Source organism: Cricetulus griseus, assembly GCF_003668045.3.
Source record: "Cricetulus griseus strain 17A/GY chromosome 1 unlocalized genomic scaffold, alternate assembly CriGri-PICRH-1.0 chr1_1, whole genome shotgun sequence".
Taxonomy (NCBI): domain Eukaryota; kingdom Metazoa; phylum Chordata; class Mammalia; order Rodentia; family Cricetidae; genus Cricetulus; species Cricetulus griseus.
In genome coordinates, this window is record NW_023276807.1 from 141,029,915 (window position 1) to 141,051,762 (window position 21,848).

Below are 21,848 nucleotides of genomic sequence, written 5' to 3' on the forward strand. Positions count from 1 at the left end.
TAAAAATTAATTAAAAATCTTATTTATTTTACATACAAATCCCAGGTCCCTCTCCCTCCTGTCTTCCCATTTTTCCCATCATCCCCCAATCCGACCCTGTATCCACTCTCCAGGGTGGGTGAAGCTTCTGATGGGGGATTATCAAAGTCTGTCATATCATTTGAGAAAGGACCTATGCACTCCCCTGTGTACCTAGGCTGAGAGAGTATCCCTCCATAGGGAATGGGCTTCCAAAGCCCATTTGTGCACTAAGGATAAATACTGGTTCCACTGCCAGCAGCCCCATAGACTGCCCAGGACCCCCAACTGACACTCACGTTCAGGGGGCCTGGTTTGGTCCTATGCTTGTTCCCCAGTTGTCAGACTGGGGTCCATGAACTCCCACTTGCTCAGATCACCTAAAACATCCTGTTTTAAAAGTAAAAACTAGATTAAAAAATACTGTTGGTCTCTAAAGAGGAGTGGGTGCCTTTTTGTGTATGGTGCTGCAAGTACTGCTACAGGAAGCTGAGTGGAGATCCTGGGATAGCTGGGGAAACCACAACATGAATGCAGTGACCTACGACAATGTGCATGTTGACTTCAGGCTTTGCTGGATCCTTCCCAGAAGAATCTCTATAAAGATGTGATGCTGGAAACTACAGGAACCTTACTGCTATAGGCATGAAAGAAGTCATGGTAGAGAAAAACATTCTCAAAGTCTTAAAGCCTATGCATATCATAATCATCTTCAAAGGTATGAAAGACTCTATACTGGAGAGAAACCGTAGGAATGTAATCAATGTGGTAAAGCCTTTACAGGGGACAGTAGTCTCCAAACACATAAAAGAATACATACTGGAGACAAACCCTATGAATGTAATCAATGGGGAAAGGCCTATGCATATAATATAAGTCTTCTAATGCATAAAATAACCCATACAGGAGTGAAACCCTATGAATGTAATCCATGTGGCAAAGTGATTTCATAACAGTCCTCTCCAATTCACCAAAGAACCCACACTGGAGAGAAACCCTATAAATGTATCAGTGTAGTAAAACCTTTTCACAGGACAGTAGTCTCCTAACACATAAAAGAACACATACTGGCCTCAAACTCAGAAAACTGCCTCTGCCTCCCAAGTTCTGGGACTAAAGGCCTGTGCCACCACACCCACAGTTAGTGTTCTTTATAACTTTTTATAACTCAAATATTTTGTAAGTAACGAAGGGAATAATAGCACACAGAAAAGGTATTACTGCCTAAAAATCATCATCCTCAACAACATCATCATAATCATACGCAGAATAACTGTTAATAGTGCATATGTTGGGCTACCATGACAGCTCAGGTTAAGCGCACTTCTTGTTCTTCCAGAGGACTGGAGTTCTATTTCTAGCCCCCAACCCTGGAGGCTCTCAACCACTGGTAACTGCAGCTCCTAGACATAACAATTTCTCCTGCTCTCCACGGCACTTGCATATGCATATACATATATACACATAATTTAAATAAAAATATATATATATATTCTGAGACAGGGTTTTCTTTGCAGACCTTGCTGTCCTCCAACTCAGATGTCCACCTGCCTCTGTCTCCAGAGTGCTGTGATCAAAGGCTTGAACCATCACTGCCTGGCTAAATTCTCTTAAGTGCATTTGCTTTCCTGTTGATTACCAAGAAATCCCCAAATTAAGTAACTACAGTAAAGCTCCAGAGTTCAATGGTTAAGTGTCTTTGGCTAGACTGGAGTTCAAAGTCACACTTCCTCTAAGACACCTACTTTAATAACTTGTCCATCAGTGTGGTCTGGTAGCTCAAGATTGAACTGCTTGTAACTCTGGGACCCAGGAAGCTAATGCAGGGAGACAGCCAGAGTTTGAGGCCAGTCTAGACAACATATACTCTTTCTGGAAAAAAACAAAAAAAAAACAAAAAACAAAATGGGAGACACGGTGGCACACACTTGTCACCCAGCACATAGGAGGTAAAGATGGGATAATCAAGACTGCAAGGTCCTCTTGTGCTACATAGACAGCTCAAGATGAGTGTGCACTACATGCAATCTTGTGTAAGGAAGAAAGGAGCCCATAGACGTACACAAAAGCTACACACCAAAACAGAACAAATCAAAAATTTATCAACTTTGATATCTATACTTAGTCACCAGAGCTTAGCAAGCAATAACTAAAAGACTATATAAAAACATTTCAATTTGGGGAATATTTTAAGACTAATAAAAAAAGTTGTGCCGGGCAATGGTGGCACATGCCTTTAATCCCAGCACCTGGAAGGCAGAGGCAGGCAGATCTCTGTGAGTTCAAGGCCAGCCTGGTCTCCAGAGCGAGTGCCAGAACAGGCTGCAAAGCTACACAGAGAAACCCTGTCTTGAAAAAAAAAAGTTGCAAGGTCAACTTTGAACAGCAACAAAAGCAGATGTAAGATACATACATGCTAATATACAGGGAAAACCTCTAAAATGTTGAGAAAAAAATCAATCCCTAACCCTAACAAGTATATAACATGTATCATCCTTTCTCTACAAATTCACTTTAAAATTGGGTGGTGAGGTACCTGTCACAATGATCCAGCTACCCCAGAGTCTGAGACAGTAAAGTAGGTTCCTTATACCCAGGAGTTCCAGACTCCTGACATCATCGCAACAACTAAAAAAATTTTAAAAAACTCAGGTAAGTAGTTTGGATGTCAGTCAAGCAAAGAGTTGAACCCTTACATCCTCCCTTTACTCACAATTGCTTTTTGTCAAAGGCAGATAAATGAGAGAAACATGTTGCACTATTGGTGCCCGTAAAGATGGCAGCACTCCATCTTGGCTCAAGGACAGAGAGTTCAAAACTGTCCTCAGGAATTCATAAGACCTAAAGGTCAAAGGTGTGGCTACAGTACGATGTCTGATCTTGGCCTTGGCTGTCTTATTCTAAATAACAACAGACCTGGTCTGAGGTATGGTTACTCCTGACCCTCAAGGCCAGGTAACGAGGAGTTGAATCTGAGGTGTGGTTACTGAATCCTTGGAGAACTGGGAAGAAAACTCTGTTTGCTCCATGTACATGATACCACGTTCCCCTTTTGACTAAGGTATTTGAGAGTGGTGAAAAAATAAACTCGTGGCTTTCAGTATTAACTGAATCTGCCCTTCTGATTAAAAAAAAAAAAAAACCTCTTATTTCACTACTAATACATTTAAAAAACAATAGTAGGGGCTTGAGAATTGGCTCACTTGGTTAAGAGCACTGCCTGCTTTTGCAGAGGACCCAAGTTTGGTTCTAGCACCCATTGGCAGCTCACAACTGTAACTCCAGTTCTAGGAGCTCTGACACCTTCTAACCTCCATGGGCATCAGACATGGTACACAAGCATCCATTCACTTAAACACTTAAACACATTTTTTAAAAAATCTAAAAACACAACAATAATTCTCCTAAGAATTGTGGATGAAGAACAAAATTGAAAAGGTATCAGGTTTGACTACATATGCTTTTATTGTCATGTCTAGAGAAAAATTCTTTTGTTTTTGAAACACTGCATGACTTAAAGTACATGTTCTTTGATTTCTCAAAGTGTATGAAATGAATATAACTAGAAATGAAAACGTTATCCAGTGATGCCCAAAAGCATATTATTTAAATATAAAATATAGCACTGACTCATATCTATGTGGGTTGCATTTAGTCATCTGAGATAGCCACATATGAAGAGAAACTGTGGAATCCCAGACTTAATTTCTATAAAACTATCCAGCATTCGGGAGGCAGAGGCAGGCGGATCTCTGTGAGTTCAGAGGCCAACCTAGTCTACAGACGAGTTCCAGGACAGGCTCCAAAGCTACAGAGAAACCATGTCTTGAAAAAAACTAAAAACAAAAATCTATCAAATGGAGAGCCATACATGGACTCACTTCTCTAATGCTGGAAAAAACTTAAATTACATAAATGCTATACTCTCTGGCTTGCTTTGGCAGGTATGATTATTTATATATTTAAAGGTGGTATTTTTCCTAAATGTTACCCATTATGAATTTTCCTACTAGAATAGTTAATGAGGGATGTCCTCTGTATGCTGTGATTATGTGTTTTTCTTATTGGTTGATGAATAAAGCTGTTTTGGCCAATGGACAGACAGAATTTAGCAATGTGGGAATTCCAAACAGAGACAGGAAGAAAAAAGACAGGGAGAGAGATGCCATATAGCCGCCAAGGAGGCAGGACACCAGGGCATCACCTAGGTAAGCCAGTGCTATGTGGTGATACACAGATTAATAGAAATGGGTTAATAATTAAGAGAGAGCTAGCCAGCAAAAAGCCTAAGCCAATGGCCAAATAATTATAAATAAATATTAAGCCTTGGAGGGGTTATTTCATAAGGGCTACAGGGACCCAGTGGACAGAGAGGACCCAGACTAAATGGGGAAAGTCCCCCTTTGCAAGTAGTGTTTCATTTACTCATTCTTTCTTTCTTCTTTTAAAACTAATGTAGTCCAGGATAACCTGGAATTGGCTAACTAAGCAAATATGATCTTGTACTCGTGACTCTCCTGCCTTCATTTTCCAAGTGCTAGGATTATAGGTTCATTTCTTCTCTATAGAGATATTCAATATTAGATAAGAAAAAGAGGAGAGGAAGAATGAGAGAAAAACAAAACAAAGCCACATGTCTTACTTGGATTGTGCAAGGCAGCCTGGTGCAATCACGTTCTGGTTTTCCTCCATGGTCTGGACAGCAGTGAGCTCTACCATGTTGACCATCACATCACTGGTGTGGCCAGGAAGCTGTGGGAGCACTGAAATGATCTTCTCTATTAAGTTGTCTCCATGATGTCCAACTGCTCCTGTTTAACCAACCACACAAGCGAATGTAAACTCAAAGTGGACAGAAAAAATTGATTGGATGCATGTTTTAGAATGTCCCTTCCACCAAAAACAACTGATGATTAATAACACCAACTTAGAATTTTGCTGTTTGTCACATAAGTCATGTTCTCAATTACCTAGACAATGTGTGCCTCATGGACTGAATACAATGTTCATGAAAGCAGGCGTCTCATCTGCTTTGGTTACTACTCTATCTCCAGCACCTACTACAGTGAGCAGACATAGCAGCATTCATAACTATTTGCTAAGGAAATTACCAGCAAGTAGTTACTTGGTTAGCTGTTATAGGTGATACTATCCTGAAATTCTGAAGCTGAATTCTATTTTTATTTTGATGATGAATACACAATGACCAGGAAAAGCTTGAGGATCAAGTAGGAATAAGAGATTTTCCTTCTACTACAACTTTATCTCTGTGATGACAGAGATGCCCTTGCTCTAATTTACCTGGTATTCACCAGCTCTAGCATAGAAAGGCAGCCAGCAGGCTCTCACTAAATATTTGTTGAACAAGAAGAGTAAGTGGACACATAGTAACCGCCCACAACAAAACAACATTCACAAACATTTATTGAATGCCTTCTGTATACCAAGCACTGCTCCAAGATCTGTAGTTATACATATCAACTCCAGGGATAATGGATGAACAATGGGCTGAGGATGCAGCTAAAGTAGTACATTGTTTGCCTAGCATGCATGAAGCCTGGTGGTTTCCAGTACCACATAAAACTGAGTGGTGGTGGCCAATGCCTGTAATTCTAGCACTTGGGAAATGGAGTCAGAATATTCAGAAGTTCAAGATTATATTCAGCCAAGTAGTGGTGGTGCATACCTTTAGTCCAAGCATTCGGGTGGTAGGCACAGCCAGAACTCTGTGAGTTTCAGATTAGCAGGTGATTAGTGTCATCTTCAGTTACATAACAAGTTCAAGTCTATGTGAGACAATATCTCAAAAAAATACATAATTTTTCTATTCTATTTTGAAACTTGTAATTTCACATATAAGTACATAATTCACCTAATGGTAAATTATTAAGAATAACCTCTAAAAATTACTAGTTTGTCATATAAATTATATGTAAATTAACAACTAAATCAAAACTAAAACTATATTTACTTCTGATATCTATATAAAACATCTATAGCAAAATTTAAATTGAAATCCAAATCATTTAAGTCATTCCAATAATTTCCAAATTATTTCTTGATTTTTGAAATTTTTAGCATAATCTTTTGTTGGCTGTAGCTCTCAGTAGCTACAACTCAGTCTAAGCCTTAATTTAATTAAGGAAACCTCAACAAATTCTGGCAACCATTACTTCATTACATCAATAGGCAAGACCTCCCCAGTTCCCCAAGCTTGTTGCATTCACAAGGATAAATCAGTAAAATGTTTGAGCACTGTAACTAAGTATGTTCCTGGATGCCAGGGTCTAGGCCAAATACAAACAGACCCATGGCAATAATGTCACCAATACTACCTTCCTCACACCCTCATCAATTCAGGGTCACTCAAGAGCAGTGGGCAAACACTGCACTTCCATAACATTAATATACCACACCCACTCCATTTCAGTACTCTCAATACTTTGGAACCCACTACATCTACACTAACACAGCCATAGGCTATCACTCATTTCCCAGTGTTAAGTAACTCATGGTCTCATCAAGTAGAAATTTCATTCTATTCAGTAGTGCAGAGCATTTTAACATTTAAACAATATAACTTACAATACAAGCATCTATGAACTGAAAACGATCTCTATATTACTGATACAGAATCACAACACTATATTCACACATCTTTATAGCAAATGAAACTTTAAGCTGATCATATGCAAGATAACTTGGATGATTACCCAAAAGATACTCAATAAAAACATTTATACTTATAAGCTACTAGGACCTAGTAACATACCAATCTAAATTACAATCTACCCTTTAGAAAAGTCTACTTGATCTTTTTTAAAGGACAGCATATCACAATTTTAAAATGGAAAAGAGATGGGACAGCTAGATGGCTCAGTGGAAAACAGTGCTTGCCACAGAGTCTAACAATCTGACTTCATTCCCTGGAACTCTCGTGGCTAAAGTAGAGAATCTACTTCTGCAGGGTATAGAAATTTCTTGGCTTACACTATGCCAAAAAGTGATTATTTCCAGATAGGAACATAAATCAATCTTGGATCCACATACCAGAGGCCCTCTAGGCAAGCACATCATTTCCCAGAAAACAATCATTTATCCTACTCTGGCTTCATCACCTACCTCTGGTTATTGCTATTGCCACCTACCAACACATACATGTGACCCCATCCCACTTGGGAGATAACTCTACAGGTGCAGGGACTCATTCCCTAGGGATATGTAAACATCTTCTCCCCCCTATAGAGAATCAGTGACAAACCAAAGTATGATTCCATCAAAGTACCTAGGGAACCCATGGGTTTGTTGAGGTTACTCACAGAGCATGAGCAGGGATTAATGACAGGAGTTTTGTGACCCAAAACTACCCCACCACCAAAAATCTCACCCCAGCACAGATGACATCACCATAGCTATATAAATGGAGTGCTTACCCCCTTCAGTAAACTTTCCACACTTTATACAGCCTAGCACCACCTAATACCTCTTGCAGTGAGGACAGATTTACATATAACTGGTCTGGAGATGCCAAAATCTCCTTCCCCTCCAATGAAGGAACATCACCAGTCAACAAGCTCCACCCATCTTAGGGATCTCTAGCAAGTAACACAGCTGCTCAGATGAAAACAATGGGTGTTATACTTGGAGAGGAGTACTCTACAATGACCCATACACCTACACTTAGACTCGCAGGCCTGCACCCTGACCAGTGCCTTTCCCCCTTTAGGACACTGACCTTGCTAACCCCTCCAAAATACTTACCACTGAATATTTGAGAAAGGAAGGATCAGAGCCCTTACAATCTGAGTGTACTCAAGAAATAGTTAAATAACTTTTTTAAGTCTGTTGTTACTTATTACCACATTGCTGTCTCATCATTCTCATGGGATTCAAATTGTCACAGTTTTCAGAGGCCTTTGAGAGAAGGGCTGAAATTCTCTTTTCATTTGTTGACATGAATTTACACCAAGAAACCTATTTGTTCCCTTTCAACATTTACTCAGGTCCTTAAATGTTGCCCCCCATACTCTGTCTGTTCTATAGTGTTTAAAGGACACTATGGAAATAAGCCAAATGATGGAAGTGTCTTTAAGATATCTAGAGGTATTAGGTAGAAGTAGGCCTTTAATCCCAGCACTCTCAAGGCAGATCAAAAGTATGAGGCTTTCCTGGAAAATTCAAAAAACAGACGATGCATTTGGAAGTTGGAAATATTAATACAATGAAATACTGGAAGTTGGAAATATTAATACAATGCTGCCATACCTGTATAACTACTTACCATTTGTGTGGTTTTGGGTAAGAAACAAATTGTGAGACTTAATTTTATTCTAAAAGTAATGACTCATCTAACTTATCAAAAGATTAAATAAGGTAGTATGTGTAGTTTTTAATCCATGAAATATTTGCATAAATACAGTTAATTGATATTATTTTTTTCTGTGTGGCCCAATCACACAATGTTTAAGACATGAGATACTTAGAGAATACCCATTACATGGGCGAATAACCAACAGTGCAATTTAAACTCAGAAACAATTAGAAAAAGTGTGGTAAACTTAATGACTGTCTAGTTCCCAGCAACCTTTAATCCATGTATCCACCCAGTCATTAAATAAATGCTTACTTCCAGGCTAGTTGCTCATGCCTACAATCCTAGTACTCAAGAAGGAAAGGCAACACATTCAAGATGAGCCTTGGCCACATAGTGAGTTCAAAGTCACTTAGCAGGAGCTACTTTGTGAGATCCTGTCTCAAAAGGCCAAGGCCTAGAGATGCAGCTCAGTAGTAGAGTATTTGTCTAGCATTCAAAAGGCCCTGAGTTCAATATCCAGCTCTACAATCCATCAATCAAAGGATACATAAATATTGGCTACAGGTTGTCTTCAAGTAACTCTTCCAAGAACTAATAAACATATAATAAAGTATAATACACACACACTTCCATTGTCATGGAAAGAAAGGAAAAGAAGCAACCAATTATTAGTTCTTCGTAGTGGTCAAAGTTATGATGCACAAGACAGAATAAGGATTAAAGAAAGTAGTCAAAGAAGATCTCTCTGGGGAGTGAGGGAGAAAGTCCTATTGATAAATGAATGAACATTCCAATGACTGAGACAAGCTTGGAGTGTTTGTGGTATTGTCTTGAACTCTGCTGGTTAGTCTGTGTCAGCTTGACACAAACAATAGTTATCTGGGAAGAGGAAACCTCAATTAAGGAATTGCCTCTATTAGATTGTCCTTTGGGCATTTCTGTGGAGCATTTTCTTGATCAATGATTGATATGGAGGACCCAGTCCACTGTAGGTAGTATCACCGCTTAGCAGGTTGTCCTGTGTTATATAAGAAAGCAAGTTCATTAAGAACATTACTTGATGGTGTCTGATCCAGGTCCTGCTTGAGTTCCTGAACTGACTTCCCTCAGTAATGAACTATTATCTGGAAGTCTAAGCCAAATGAACCCTTTCCTCACCAAGCTGCTTTTGGTCATGATGTTTATCACAACAACCAAAAGCAAACTAGAATACCCAATACTATGATGTGAGGACATAGCAAAAACCAGAAAGCCAGATTCATAGCTGATAAGATTACAGAGTAAAATCACCAAGTGCTCATCTCTCTTTTAATTTTAAATTGGGGGTGTGCCCATATGTTTGCTGAAATATTCACCTTTGAGTATGCTTGTAGATAGCAGAGGTAGAAAATACATGTCTTTTTCTATGGCTCTCCATCTTATTATTTTTTGAGACATTCTATGGCTGATCCTAGAGCTCACCAATTGGTTAGATAATCCCCTCCATATCAACCACCACCACCACCACAGACCGGCCCTGAGGTTTCCAAGACCAGCACCACCACCAACAACAACAACCACACCACCACCACTGCTGACTAGCACTGAGGTTACCACCACCACCACCACCGCTGACCAGCACTGAGGTTACCACCACCACCATTGCTGACAAGCACTAAGGTTACAACCACTCCCACTGACATGTGTTCTTGGGATCCAAACTCAGGTCCTCATGCTTGTGTAGCAAGCACTTTACCCACTGAGCCATCTCCTTATCCCTAAATTTTCTTTTACTCTTTGCTTTATTCTATTGTAGTAAATGCTATTCTGAGGTTCAGGGGGAGGGGGAGTCCTACGACTCAACCATGGATATGGAACCACAGAAGTCACTGGGAAAGCCACTATCTGGGAAGTTTTGAAAGATAAAAGCTTAATGAAAGAGAAGTAAAGAATAAAAATTGACACAGATGATTATAGCAAAAGTGTCCACAATCTAGACAACTCTCTCAAGTCTGCTACAAAATGAAGGCAAATACAATGGAATTGGAGTTGTATGATCATGAGGAGTCAAGAAAGGATAGGCTCCATTCTGCTTGTATGCCAAAGATGAAAGTCTGGGAAAAGGGGGGGAATGACCAAACTTAGTGGTACTTGGCAGAAGTAAATCCATGAGAAGTGTTAAAAGAGAAAACTGAGCTAGTCTACATGGGTAAAATTGTTAGGAGGGAAGGAATGTTCCTTTTTAATATGAAGGAAAGAGAAAACTGTACAGAGTGTGTAGTAGATTTGGTGATAGGAAGGTATGGAAGCCTTCTGCTGGCTCATGTTTTGTGGAATTCTACCATCCAGGCATGACAGGGCCACTGCCCTCTTGAAATTATCTATGATTACCATAGATCCATTCTACTAGCATTCCTGCAGAACAGTAGTTTACTCTCTATTTTATGATCTTAAAATCATCTACTTAAGGTAAAATTTCAAATATACTTCTTACTGGCTTTTATAAACATCACTCAAGTTTTTTTCTAACCCGTAAATTAATACCTAATGATACCAGTTTTCTGATTGTTCTCACTGACCTGGAGTGGCTAGCACATACTACTATTGAATGATATCTACTTAAACCTAGGTAAAGTTGACCTCTGATAATAAATGCTCACATCATATATCAGAAAGCATTTTTTCATATATTTTAAGGTAAGAGTTATTTCTTACACATATAAATAATACATTGCTACAATTTGAGATTTCGATACAGACTTCCACAGAATGAAAGATAAGAATAAATCAATACACATTTGAAAATATTTTCTACAATTTTTTCATCTTTTTACATGGAAGGTCGGGTTCACTGCTTTGTTTTGTTTTCTGAAACAGGGTTTCACTGTGTATGTAGCCTTGGCTGTCCAGGAACTTACTATGTAGATCACGCTGACCTCAAACTCAAAGATCCACCTGCTTCTGCCTCCCAAAGGCTGGAATCAAAGGTGTGAGCCACCACCACCCAGCCAGTTTCATTTTTTAACATTTACCTATTTATTTGCATATGGGGGGCACTGCAAGCCACAGAGTGTGTGTAGAGTTCAGAAGACAACCAGAAGTCAATTCTCTCCTTCAAACATGTGGGTTACAGGGAGCACACTAAGGCCATTCCCTGGGCTGGTGGTTCTATAGAAAGCAAGTTAAGCAAACCATGTGGGACAAGCCAGTAAATAGCACCCCTCCATGGCCTCTGCATCAGCTCCTGCTTCCAGGTTCCTTTGAGTTTCCATCCTGACTTCCTTCATTGATGGACCATGGTGTGGAAGTTTAAGCTAAATGGACCCTTTCCTCCCCAAGTTGTTTCTGGTCATGGTGCTTCATCACAGCAATAGAAACCCTAAGACAACTGATATTAGGGCATTCCTAATAGTCTCAGGAGGTGGCAATTCCCTCCATGTCAAGGACATCTCATTTTTCCAGTGTCTTGGACTAAGTGCAGTTGTTTAAAAAAATACACACTAAAGCCATATTTGTCCCGTTACAACATTTAACAAGTTATACTGTGCCTTGTCTATCCTCACCTCCTCCACCAGACAAAACAACTCCAGATGCTGTCAAATTAGGAGTTGATTCATTTAGTTCATCTTTGTATCATCAATCTCAATACAAGGCCAAAAATGCTGAATCAATGAAAAGGTCCTGTAACTGGGAGAATGGAAATGAAGAACTCCTAGAAACCCCACTTACCTGTGAGATCCAGAGTTCGGTCCACAAAGACCACGGAAGCCCTGCCTGTAGCGGTCTTCCTCCTGTTCTTGGCAGGGGCATAATTTGCCAGATCTGTAGCAATAACCCGACTGAGGGCACCCACAGCGAAACATTCCTCTCGCACCCCTAGATGCTCACACAGAGAACTGAGGCCTGACACCAGGCATCTAATGTGCAACAGCAGCTCTGGGGTCAGGGAAGTGGCATCCACTTCACTCAAGTTGATCAGCCTCCTCTTGTCGGGTCTGGCACTATTAAGGAGATGTACATCCCGAGGCAGCAGAGGGAAAAGGGTAGCAAAGGCAGGAGTAAAGGCAAGGTGGGGAGCAGCAGGGGCGAGGAGCAAAGGGACGTGCAGCACCTCGGCCGTGTAGTTCACGTTGCCCATCCACTCACATAGCTTCTCCTCCAACTGTTCGAACACAGGCTGCTGCCCCTCTAGCTCAGCCGCTGCGGCTGCTGGTACATGGTTAGCAGTGAGGTGGACTGCGTGGCTCACGGCTGTGACCACCACACAGTACTGAAAGTGACTGCGCCGAATGATGTCTTGGAGCGTGTCTACAGTCCGGCCTTTCAGCAGGCAGCTCAACACGAACACCGCCCGGGGCTGCTGGGCTCCACCGCCAATTGCCTGGGGCTCAAATTCCCTCAGGTTGCAGGCAGGGCCCTTCACCGCCTCCAGCAGCCGGCTTGATCCGCAGCTCCAGTGCAGGCTCTCTGCGCAGGCGGCGTCCAGGTAGACCACCGACCATTTCACTTTGGCCAGGACCTGCTCCCAGCCTTGCTGGGCGAAAGACAGGACGCCCGCGGAGCTCATGGTTGGAGACTCGCCAGCGGGCCAGGGGTGGCGGAGAGAACTTCAGTCAGAACTCAGAGCTTCCGGATACAGAGTGCCTTGAGACTTTGACAGTCAACACAGTACACGTGGGCCAGTCGCTGACGCTCCAAGTGCGCGCGCGGTGATGACGTTTAAGGCTCTGATTGGCTGCCCAAGCGCGCGAGCTATTGGGGGGAACCGCTATGCTGGAAGTGGGTATTCGCTGTGCTTAGAGGTTCTGTTGTCCTGAAAAGCTGGGGCAGGGTGCTTTCTAAGAAGGAATTGAAATGGGTTATGTTTGTCCCTCTCTGTCAGCTCACGTCTCCTTTTCCTCCCAGTTAAGGATTCTCAGGAATAATAAGACATAGCCTGAAGTTTACTATCTTGAGCACGGGCATTTCCCCCAACTCAACTTTGAGCAGATTAAACAGGAATAATTACTGCTACATCGTAGTTTGTCGTGCGTAAGTTATCTTCTACATTATTGCACACAACCCTCGTGAAATACCTACTGACACCAGCAAGAAGGCTCAGCGGGTAACAGCTCCCGCTACACAAGCCGGACGACCTGAGTTCGATTCATGGGACTCAATATAGAAAAAAAAGAGAAACTGAAGAACGTGGCGTTGACAGTTCTTACCCTCTTCCTTGCTAAACCGTTAGATTATATTCCTAAAGCTAGCCACCAAGGTCTATTCTGTTATTTGGCCACTTCCTGATGCCTGACTAAGACTCCAAGGTCCAGCAATCAAAATTCATTTTTGATTACACTGACTAACGTGTCGCCAACTCATCCTAACACAGATGTCTCCTTTTTCTATTTAAAAACCACTTCTCCAGAAAAAAGGCCTGTTGCTGTTTTTGCCCCATCCAGAGCACCCCCCTCCCACAGAAGGAGGGTAACAAAATCTATGTGCTGAGACTTTGGTGTCTGGTTATGTTCTGTACTGTCCTTTCAGAAACCACTCAAGGAAAGTTGTCTTCCTCAGATCTGCACATGCTCACTATGGCAAGGGCATTATCCCCCACCCTCAACACAACACATACACAATGAAAATTTTCTCTTTTTTCAATCTTTCCTCCTACATTTAAATCTTGATCTGCTTTAAAACTTCTACTTTCTAGTTCTTCATCCTTGCTATCCCCCAGCTAACATCATCACTCATCTGTACAGCAACATTCCCCCAACATTTCTGTTTGCTGAGCTTCAAGATCCAATATTCAGTTGAACCATTTACTAAAAGTGCTTGTCACATCACTGAGCTAAAGTTCTAACATAGTTGTTTTTCTTAACGTATTTATCACTAGGATATATACTAGAGGACTGGAATACCCCAACCTGAAGTTTCATAGGTGAGATGTATAATTACAAGTTCTCAGAAGAAACACGAACAAGGATCTAGAAAAAGAAACACAGACAAGACTAGGGCAAGTCTTTACTTTCTCTTATAAGTAGTGGGAACTTTTACTTTGGTTTTAGGAGTAAGAATAATTTGTTTGCCTGTAGGTTTTTTGAAAAAGCGTTCCAGATTATTGTGTGGAAAACTAATTTGAAATGTTACACACCCACAATCAAAGGCTTTTTGGTTCATTTTACAAATACTGAGATTTAGCAAACTGAAAGAGAATAAGGTTGAGGAATCTGGGACCTGTTTTTATTTAATTGTGGAAGTATGCATAAGATAATTAACTAGCCTGGCAGTGGTGGTGCATTCCTTTAATCCCAGCACTTGGAAGGCCAAAACAGGCAGATCTCTGTGAGTTCCAGGCCAGCCTGGTCTACAGAGTGAGTTCCAGGACAGCCAGGAGTATTTCGAAGAGAAACCCTGTCTTGAAAAACAAAAAAGTGTGTGTGTGTGTGTGTGCGCGTGCGCGCGCGCGCCTGCTCTAGCATGAGTACAGTCGCCCTCAGAGCCAACAGCTTTGAATCCCCTAGAGTTGTAATTATAAGGGGTTGTGAGTCACCAAATTCGGTTGCTAAGACTTGAACTTGGGTCTACAGCAAGTGCATCAAAAGCTCTACATCACTGAGACATCTCTCCAGCCCCAGTTTTTGTTTGTAGTTTTCATTCTATGCTAAATAATATTTTGTAGTATGCACAGAGTACATTGTGTTTATTCATTCATCCACCAATGGACATTTGAGCTTTGTCACTCTGGGGCCTTTATGAATAATGCTGCTCTAGACATAGGTGCACAGATATCTTACAGATTTTGCTTTCCATCCTTTTTATTGAAATTTCTGAGTCATATAGTAAGTACTTTTAGGTTTTCTGAGGAACCTATGTTCTTCACAGTAAGTGTAACATTTATATTCCCACTGGCAATGCACAAGGGTTCTAGTTTTTCTACATCTTTTTGAATATTTTATATATTCTCCTTCAAGTAGCCATCTAACGTGTGAAGATGTATATTGTTGTAAAAATACTTGGAGATATACAGTTAGAAATGACTACAGGGTCTACAGCCTTACCAACCTGAATATGCTGGATCTGGTCTGATCTCCGAAGCTAAGCAGTGTTGGGCCTGGTTAGTACTTGGATGGGAGAAATGACTACCAGGTTGCTGGATATATGATTCTATCTTGCAGGAGACAAGTCTGGTAATTTGACAATCATTAGCATAGCTGTACTGAGGCTGTTTTACAAGAGTATGGGAATTTAGAAGATAAGGATATGATGAAGAAAATTCTGAGTAACCTTAAGGGAAGGATTCAGAAGAGAAGCCAGTGTTTGAAGTCACAAGGGATGTACACTTCAAGAACAGAGTGGCCAATGATGAACAGTGCCAGAGAAGGGGAATACCAATTAAGAGGAATGTGCAAAGAATCTATGGATTTGAACCTGTGCAAGAAGACAGGGCAGGCAAGACAGATGGATTAGCAGATTGAGTGCAGGGGAGCTAAGAACCCTAGGAACTATCTCCATGATGTTGAAGAAAATAAGGTGTTAAAGGAATGAGGAAGGAAGTTGGACAAGTGTAAGGTTAAAGTCAAAGAAAGTACTGGGCCTCTACTTTTCCTGGGGAACAATTGCAGAATTTAATAAAATCCATGGGTAGCCTTGAAAAGAAAGTACTGGGCCTCTGCTTTTCCTGGTCAACAATTTTCAGAATTTAATAAAATCCATTGGAGAGTCTTGGCTGTAGACTGCTGGAGTGAAGTAAATGGTGATGATGGTTAAGTAGATTTCAGAATGTAAAAAAGAACACAAAACAAGTAGGATATGCAAGTCATTCATTGTATGCTGAGTGATGGGGAGGAGATGACTTCATCCCATATTCAATCCTGACATCATCTGTGAACGTGAGGAAGTGAAAAAGCAGTGCAGAGTGGTTAAGGTGAGTGGTAAGAACTAGGAAGAGGAGAATTTTCACAGGGACCTGAAACCACAATGTTCTGATGGTAGTCTATGAGGGCCAAATGAGTGACAATGTTATCTCCAGACTCCACAGATAGCTCTTCTTATGAGGACAGTAATCTCCGTTCCATTTAGAAGTACCTCATTCTTTCCTAAGTGCCATTCTTTAAATACCATAACATAGTAAATGTAAGATTTCAGCATATTAATTGGGGCATAGCCAGTCCATAGCAGTAATATGGGGAAACAACATATTTTAAAACTCTAAAATATATGCAGTATAAATCCTGAGTGGTCCATGCTATACATGTAAAGTAGACCATGAGTAAGGAAGCTTAGATTTCTGTTTACATTAAGAAACTGCCATTGAAATGTTGTGTGTGACTTGAATTGTTATGTGGCAGTGGGGATAGAAAAGAGTGGGCAGATTTGGGGTACATTTTGTAGGAAGTACTAACAGATGTTGGTAATGGATTTTTAGAGGAATAAGAGGCATAGTTGAGAGGAAATGGAGAATCAGCGGTTTGAGGGTTTTGAGCTGATAATATTGTTTGGATGTGGTTATGAAAAAGAAGATGCATACAAACCTGGGAAAGTGTAAGAAGGGACAGAACAAGTTTGAAAAGATAATTTATAAGTAGAAATACAGCCCTTTCTTTCAGATGTTATGGTATAGAAAATGGAGTTCTTATTTTTAAAAAAAAAATGAGATCTTTAAAACTTAAGAGCACCGACTGCTCTTCCAGAGGACGCTGGTTCAACTCCCAATACCCATATGGCAGCTCACAAGTGCCTGTAACTCTAATTTCAGGGGACCTGAAACTCCCTGTGGCAAGAACATTAAATCACATTTTAAAAAGAAAAAAAAAAGACCATCACATATACCTTTCTTAGGCTGTAATGTGTATTTTTCTACAGAAATAGTCATTATGTTTCATTCCTTGTAAAATCATGTCTACATCCTTTATAGGTGTGGTCAGTGCTTAAGTAAACACTGAGGGTGTTCCATACAGTGACATTATGAGATAGAATCTGGAGAATTTAAAGACAAGAATGCTTTGTTCTTGTCATTCAAAGCTATAAGAACTCCACACAGCAGCAGAGAAATGAACAGGAGATGATGAAATGTTCCAGAGATGAATAACAATCTAAAACTTCTTGTCAAAAGATGCCAAGATAGAGAGTAGGACCCTAACTAGAGCTTAATTCTTCAGACCAATGTCTTAAAAAGGAAACTTCTCCATGGGCACAGTTACTCTGGCATGTCAAAGGAGAAAAGGTTGCATGTATAGAAGGACACCAGCTGGCCTCTATCTAGTCAAATGTTTTCTTATCCATTTTCCATGCAGGTGTATCATGCATGCGCATATACAGGTATGTGGGTGCACACATATGTCCAGATGTATGTGTGTGTATGTGTGTGCATATTCATGTGGAGGCCAGAGGTCCATGTTGGGAATCATCCTGAATTGTTCTTCACTATTCTGAAGTGTTCTTAATTATTCATTGATTTAGGGTCTCTCAATCAATCCCTGAACTTGACAGTATGGCTAGTCTTACTAGCAATCTTGTTCTGGGGACCCCCCACCTTAGGCTAGAATTACATGTGGGTTGACAGGATCATCCAGCATTTATGTGGGTTCTCGGCATCTGAACTCTAGCCTTTACACTTACATGGCAATTACTATAACCACTGAGCCATTTCCCCAACCCCTAGTCAAATGTTTTCATGTTTGAAACCTCCATTTTATCTGCTACCCTTTCAACAGTGGATATAAAAAAAACATTAATCAATGTATGGATTTACTGATGTGTAAATTAAAGAACATTAAGATCTTATGTAAGTGACATATCATATATTAGCAACAAACAGTGGCATAGAGCCTAAGCAATCTAACCATTTCAGAAACCTTTATGTACATGGTATTTTCACATACTAGTTACTGAACCTGATATTTTAAATTAGATTTTAACTCTTGGCATCATCTTGTTTGTTTGTTTGTTTGTTTTGAGATGGGGTTCTTTCTCTACATAGCCCTGACTGTCCTGAAATCTGCCTTTGCCTCCTGATTGCTGGTTTTAAAGGCATATGCTACCATACCTGGCCTCTTGGCATCATCTTAGTGGTAATTAGTTGTCTAATCATTATAATTATGCACTCCACTTCAGTACTTCTCAAGAGTCTGTATCGTATCAAAATATACCATTATTATTGGCATCATTTTGAGATGGAGTCTTACTATGCTGCCCATGCCGATAACTTGTGAGCTTGAGTGAACCTCTAGAATACCCGGGAGGTCAAGTGTGTACTACCAGGCTTGGTTTACTATTATTATCATTGTGATTATTGTTGCTAAGAATAAATCACAATAAATAATGAAGTGGAAACAAATACACTCAGGATAAGTGTAATATTGTAGTGTGGTGAGGTAATAACATAGGAAGTGAGAGGCAGTCTACAAAATAGTCAAATTGTTTATACTCAAGTTTCCCATTGCAAATGGAGAGATAATGACTCCTTAACCACAGTCATATGGTTGAGCATACCCACACAAGGAATTCTGTTTGGGAGGGGAAGGGAAGAGGCCTGTTAAGGATGGTTATTAATGATTTATGGGCTTCTCTGCTTGTAGAAATTATTTCAGAGCTTAGCTTAAGCACTACCTCCACTACACAGGCAATACTAATGCATCCATCACCATTCATAAATACTTTGGTTTAGTCTAAATGATGCTCTGAAAGGCAAACTCCTTGTAGACTGGAAGGAAAACAGTCTGCCCTGCAAAAAGATGACCGACTCTCTCATGAAACCAAATTTTATTTTAGGCGCACAAAACAATGAAAATAGAGACAACCACAGTGGCTGCCTGTGGTACTATCAAGCAGATAGCAAGCCTTCTTTTATTTCTTTTATCAAAGGCCAAAAACATATTGTGCACTATGTAACAGATGGAAGTGAAAGATAAAATGAAGGCAGATTTGGCCCAGTGAAGATTCAGGGGGAAATTGGCTATGGGGTCAAAAAACTGACACATAATATAAGACACATGTCTTAGAAGCAGCATGTGCTCTAAAGAAATTATTAGCTCTACTCTACCCGCCTCACTCCCAATCCTGCTGGTCTCATCTGTTTGCTTAGCTCCTCTACATCCAGCCCCTCACTCTAAGCGCAGCTGGGTGCCTAGAACTCTTCTGTCTCTGGGCCTTTGTATCTTCCTAATATCCCTGTCAAGTAGTTCCTTCCCAGGAATCCAAGGGGCTTACTGCATCTCCCCATGCAGGTGTCTACTTTTTTGACCTCATCTTACTGCCGTTCCTGTACCACTTAATGCAGGATTACACCTCCTCCCTTTTAATCACTTTGCTCTGAGCCTCCTTACAGCTATTGTTATTCTTAATCCTTATCAACATGGTGTATTTCTGAGTTCTGTGCTTTACAATTCCGTTAGAATACAGGCTTCACGAAAGGAAAGATTTTTCACTGCCCAATTTATATAGCCTCAAAGAGTTCCTGACACTTGGGCAGACTTTCATGCATATTTGTTGAATTCAGAAAGATTTTACAGAGGAGATGGTACTTAGAAGTTAAAAACGATACAAGAATTTCTGACGGGGAACGTTGCATAGCAGACTACAGTGAATTCAAAGCTAAGAACAATTAAAACCCACAAGATCTATTCAGGTAATGTGAAACTACAAGACATTGATAGGGCATAAAGCTGGCCCCTCCCCCATCAACCACTAATTAAGAAAATAACCTGCAGGTTTTGTAAGGAAAAAGGGCCAGCCAAAGAAACACACCCTGAGCAGAGCCAAAGAAACACACTTTGGCCCTGCAACCAGAACCAGTGAAAGAAATACACCCTGGCCCTAAAAATTAGAGCCAAAAGGCTAAAAACGACCAGTGATAGAAACACACTTTGGCCCTGACACCAGAGCCAAATCTGACCTTAAACCTGTGCAGAAAACCAACCGAGCAGAAGATCTAGTCATTCTGAGTTCAGGGACTGAAATCTGACCAATCCCCACCCTGGAAATCTCCCTGGTAAAACTCCACCGGCTAAGAATCCCTATATAAACCCTGAGTCTGTTCTGCTTGTGGTTGTTTGAGCTGCTCTCCTGGATTCTCTCTTTCCAGTAAATCTCTTGAATGAGTTTTGGGTGAGACCTTCCTTCAAAGACCACCCCGAGCAGAGCCCGGCTATAACATTGGGGAAACCTTCCCTTGGCCGAAACGAAGTTGTTACACTCCTCTCTCTCTCTCTCTCTCTCTCTCTCTCTCTCTCTCTCTATATATATATATATATATATATATATATATATATATCTCCCTGGACTGGACCTGAACTGTAACAACTACTCAGGGAAACCCTCTCCTGCAGGAGCAGAGCTGATACACTTGGGAAGCCTTTCCTTGAAGCAGGGCTGTAAGCTGCTTTGCTAATTGTGACCTGTGGTATTTCTTAGCTCCCAAGTGCCAGAATACTTTCCATCTGATCCGTAACACTCAGTGTTCTTTGGCTCCCGAGTGCAACAATCCATCCCTGTCATTCCCATCTGAGCCTTTGAAATGCTGACAGGTTTGTCTACAGAGCCATTTTATGGAGGCATTTTCTCAATTGAGGTTCCCTCCACTTAGATGACTAGCTTGTGTTAAGTTGACATAAAACTATCTAGCCATAGCCCAGGCTATCTTGGAACTCACTATGTAGAACAGGGTGTCCTCGAACTCAGAGATCTGCCTGTCTCTGCCTACCAAATTCTGGAATTAAAGGTGTGCACCACTATGCCCAGAGCTAATACGCTTTTAAACAAAGAACGCAGTTTTTATATGTTTTGAATTTTCTTTTTTTCCTTTTTTTAAAAAGATTTTATTTATTTATTTATTTATTTATTTATTTATTTATTTATTTATTTTATTATGTATCCAACATTCTGCTTCCATGTATATCAGCACACCAGAAGAGGGTACCAGATCTCATAAGGGATGGTTGTGAGCCACCATGTGGTTGCTGGGAGTTGAACTCAGGACCTCTGGAAGGGCAGTCAGTACTCTTAACCTCTGAGCCATCTCTCCAGCCCCTTTTTTTTCCTTTTTTTTTTTTTTTTTTTTTTTTTTTTTTTTTTGGTTTTTCGAGACAGGGTTTCTCTGTGTAGCTTTGGAGCCTATCCTGGCACTCGCTCTGGAGACCAGGCTGACCTCGAACTCACAGAGATCCGCCTGCCTCTGCCTCCTGAGTGCTGGGATTAAAGGCGTGTGCCACCAACGCCCGGCTCCGTTTTTTTTTTTTTGAGACGGGGGTTTCTCTGTGTAGCTTTGGAGCCTATCCTCCTGAATGCTGCAATTAAAGGCATGGGCCACCAACCCCCGGTTTAAATTTTCTTTTGTTGCTTGTTAAAATTTCAACGAATGACTAAATGAGAAACCGGCAGACCAGTATGATTTTTGTATCAAGTAAACACGTGAGGGATTTTAAAACAAACAAATGGTGGGGTGAGAAAGCATCACAGGCAGAAAAGAACAATGGGAAACTGAGGACTGGAAGTGGGGGTGGGGGAATAGGGAACTTCAAAGAACACTGGAGGCCTGAGCAAAAGCACTCTGAAAAGC

General features: G+C 40.8%; 1 protein-coding gene across 5 annotated transcripts in view; it reads right to left on the reverse strand.

The window, feature by feature from the left end:
- Scfd2 (sec1 family domain containing 2) overlaps nucleotides 1-13,000 on the reverse strand; it is a 346,541-nt gene extending 333,541 nt beyond the window's left edge. For 3 of the 5 annotated variants that reach the window (XM_027390895.2, XM_027390894.2, XM_027390896.2), the window contains exons 1-2: nucleotides 12,041-12,878; nucleotides 4,661-4,829 (exon numbers count right to left, since the gene is read on the reverse strand). In XM_027390895.2, coding sequence (XP_027246696.1) covers nucleotides 4,661-4,829; nucleotides 12,041-12,878 — 1,007 coding nt within the window. Of the gene's footprint in view, nucleotides 1-4,660; nucleotides 4,830-12,040 lie in introns of all 5 variants that reach the window. The other 2 variants (XM_027390893.2, XM_035452402.1) reach the window with 2 other exon arrangements.
- Nucleotides 13,001-21,848: the final 8,848 nt, after the last annotated feature.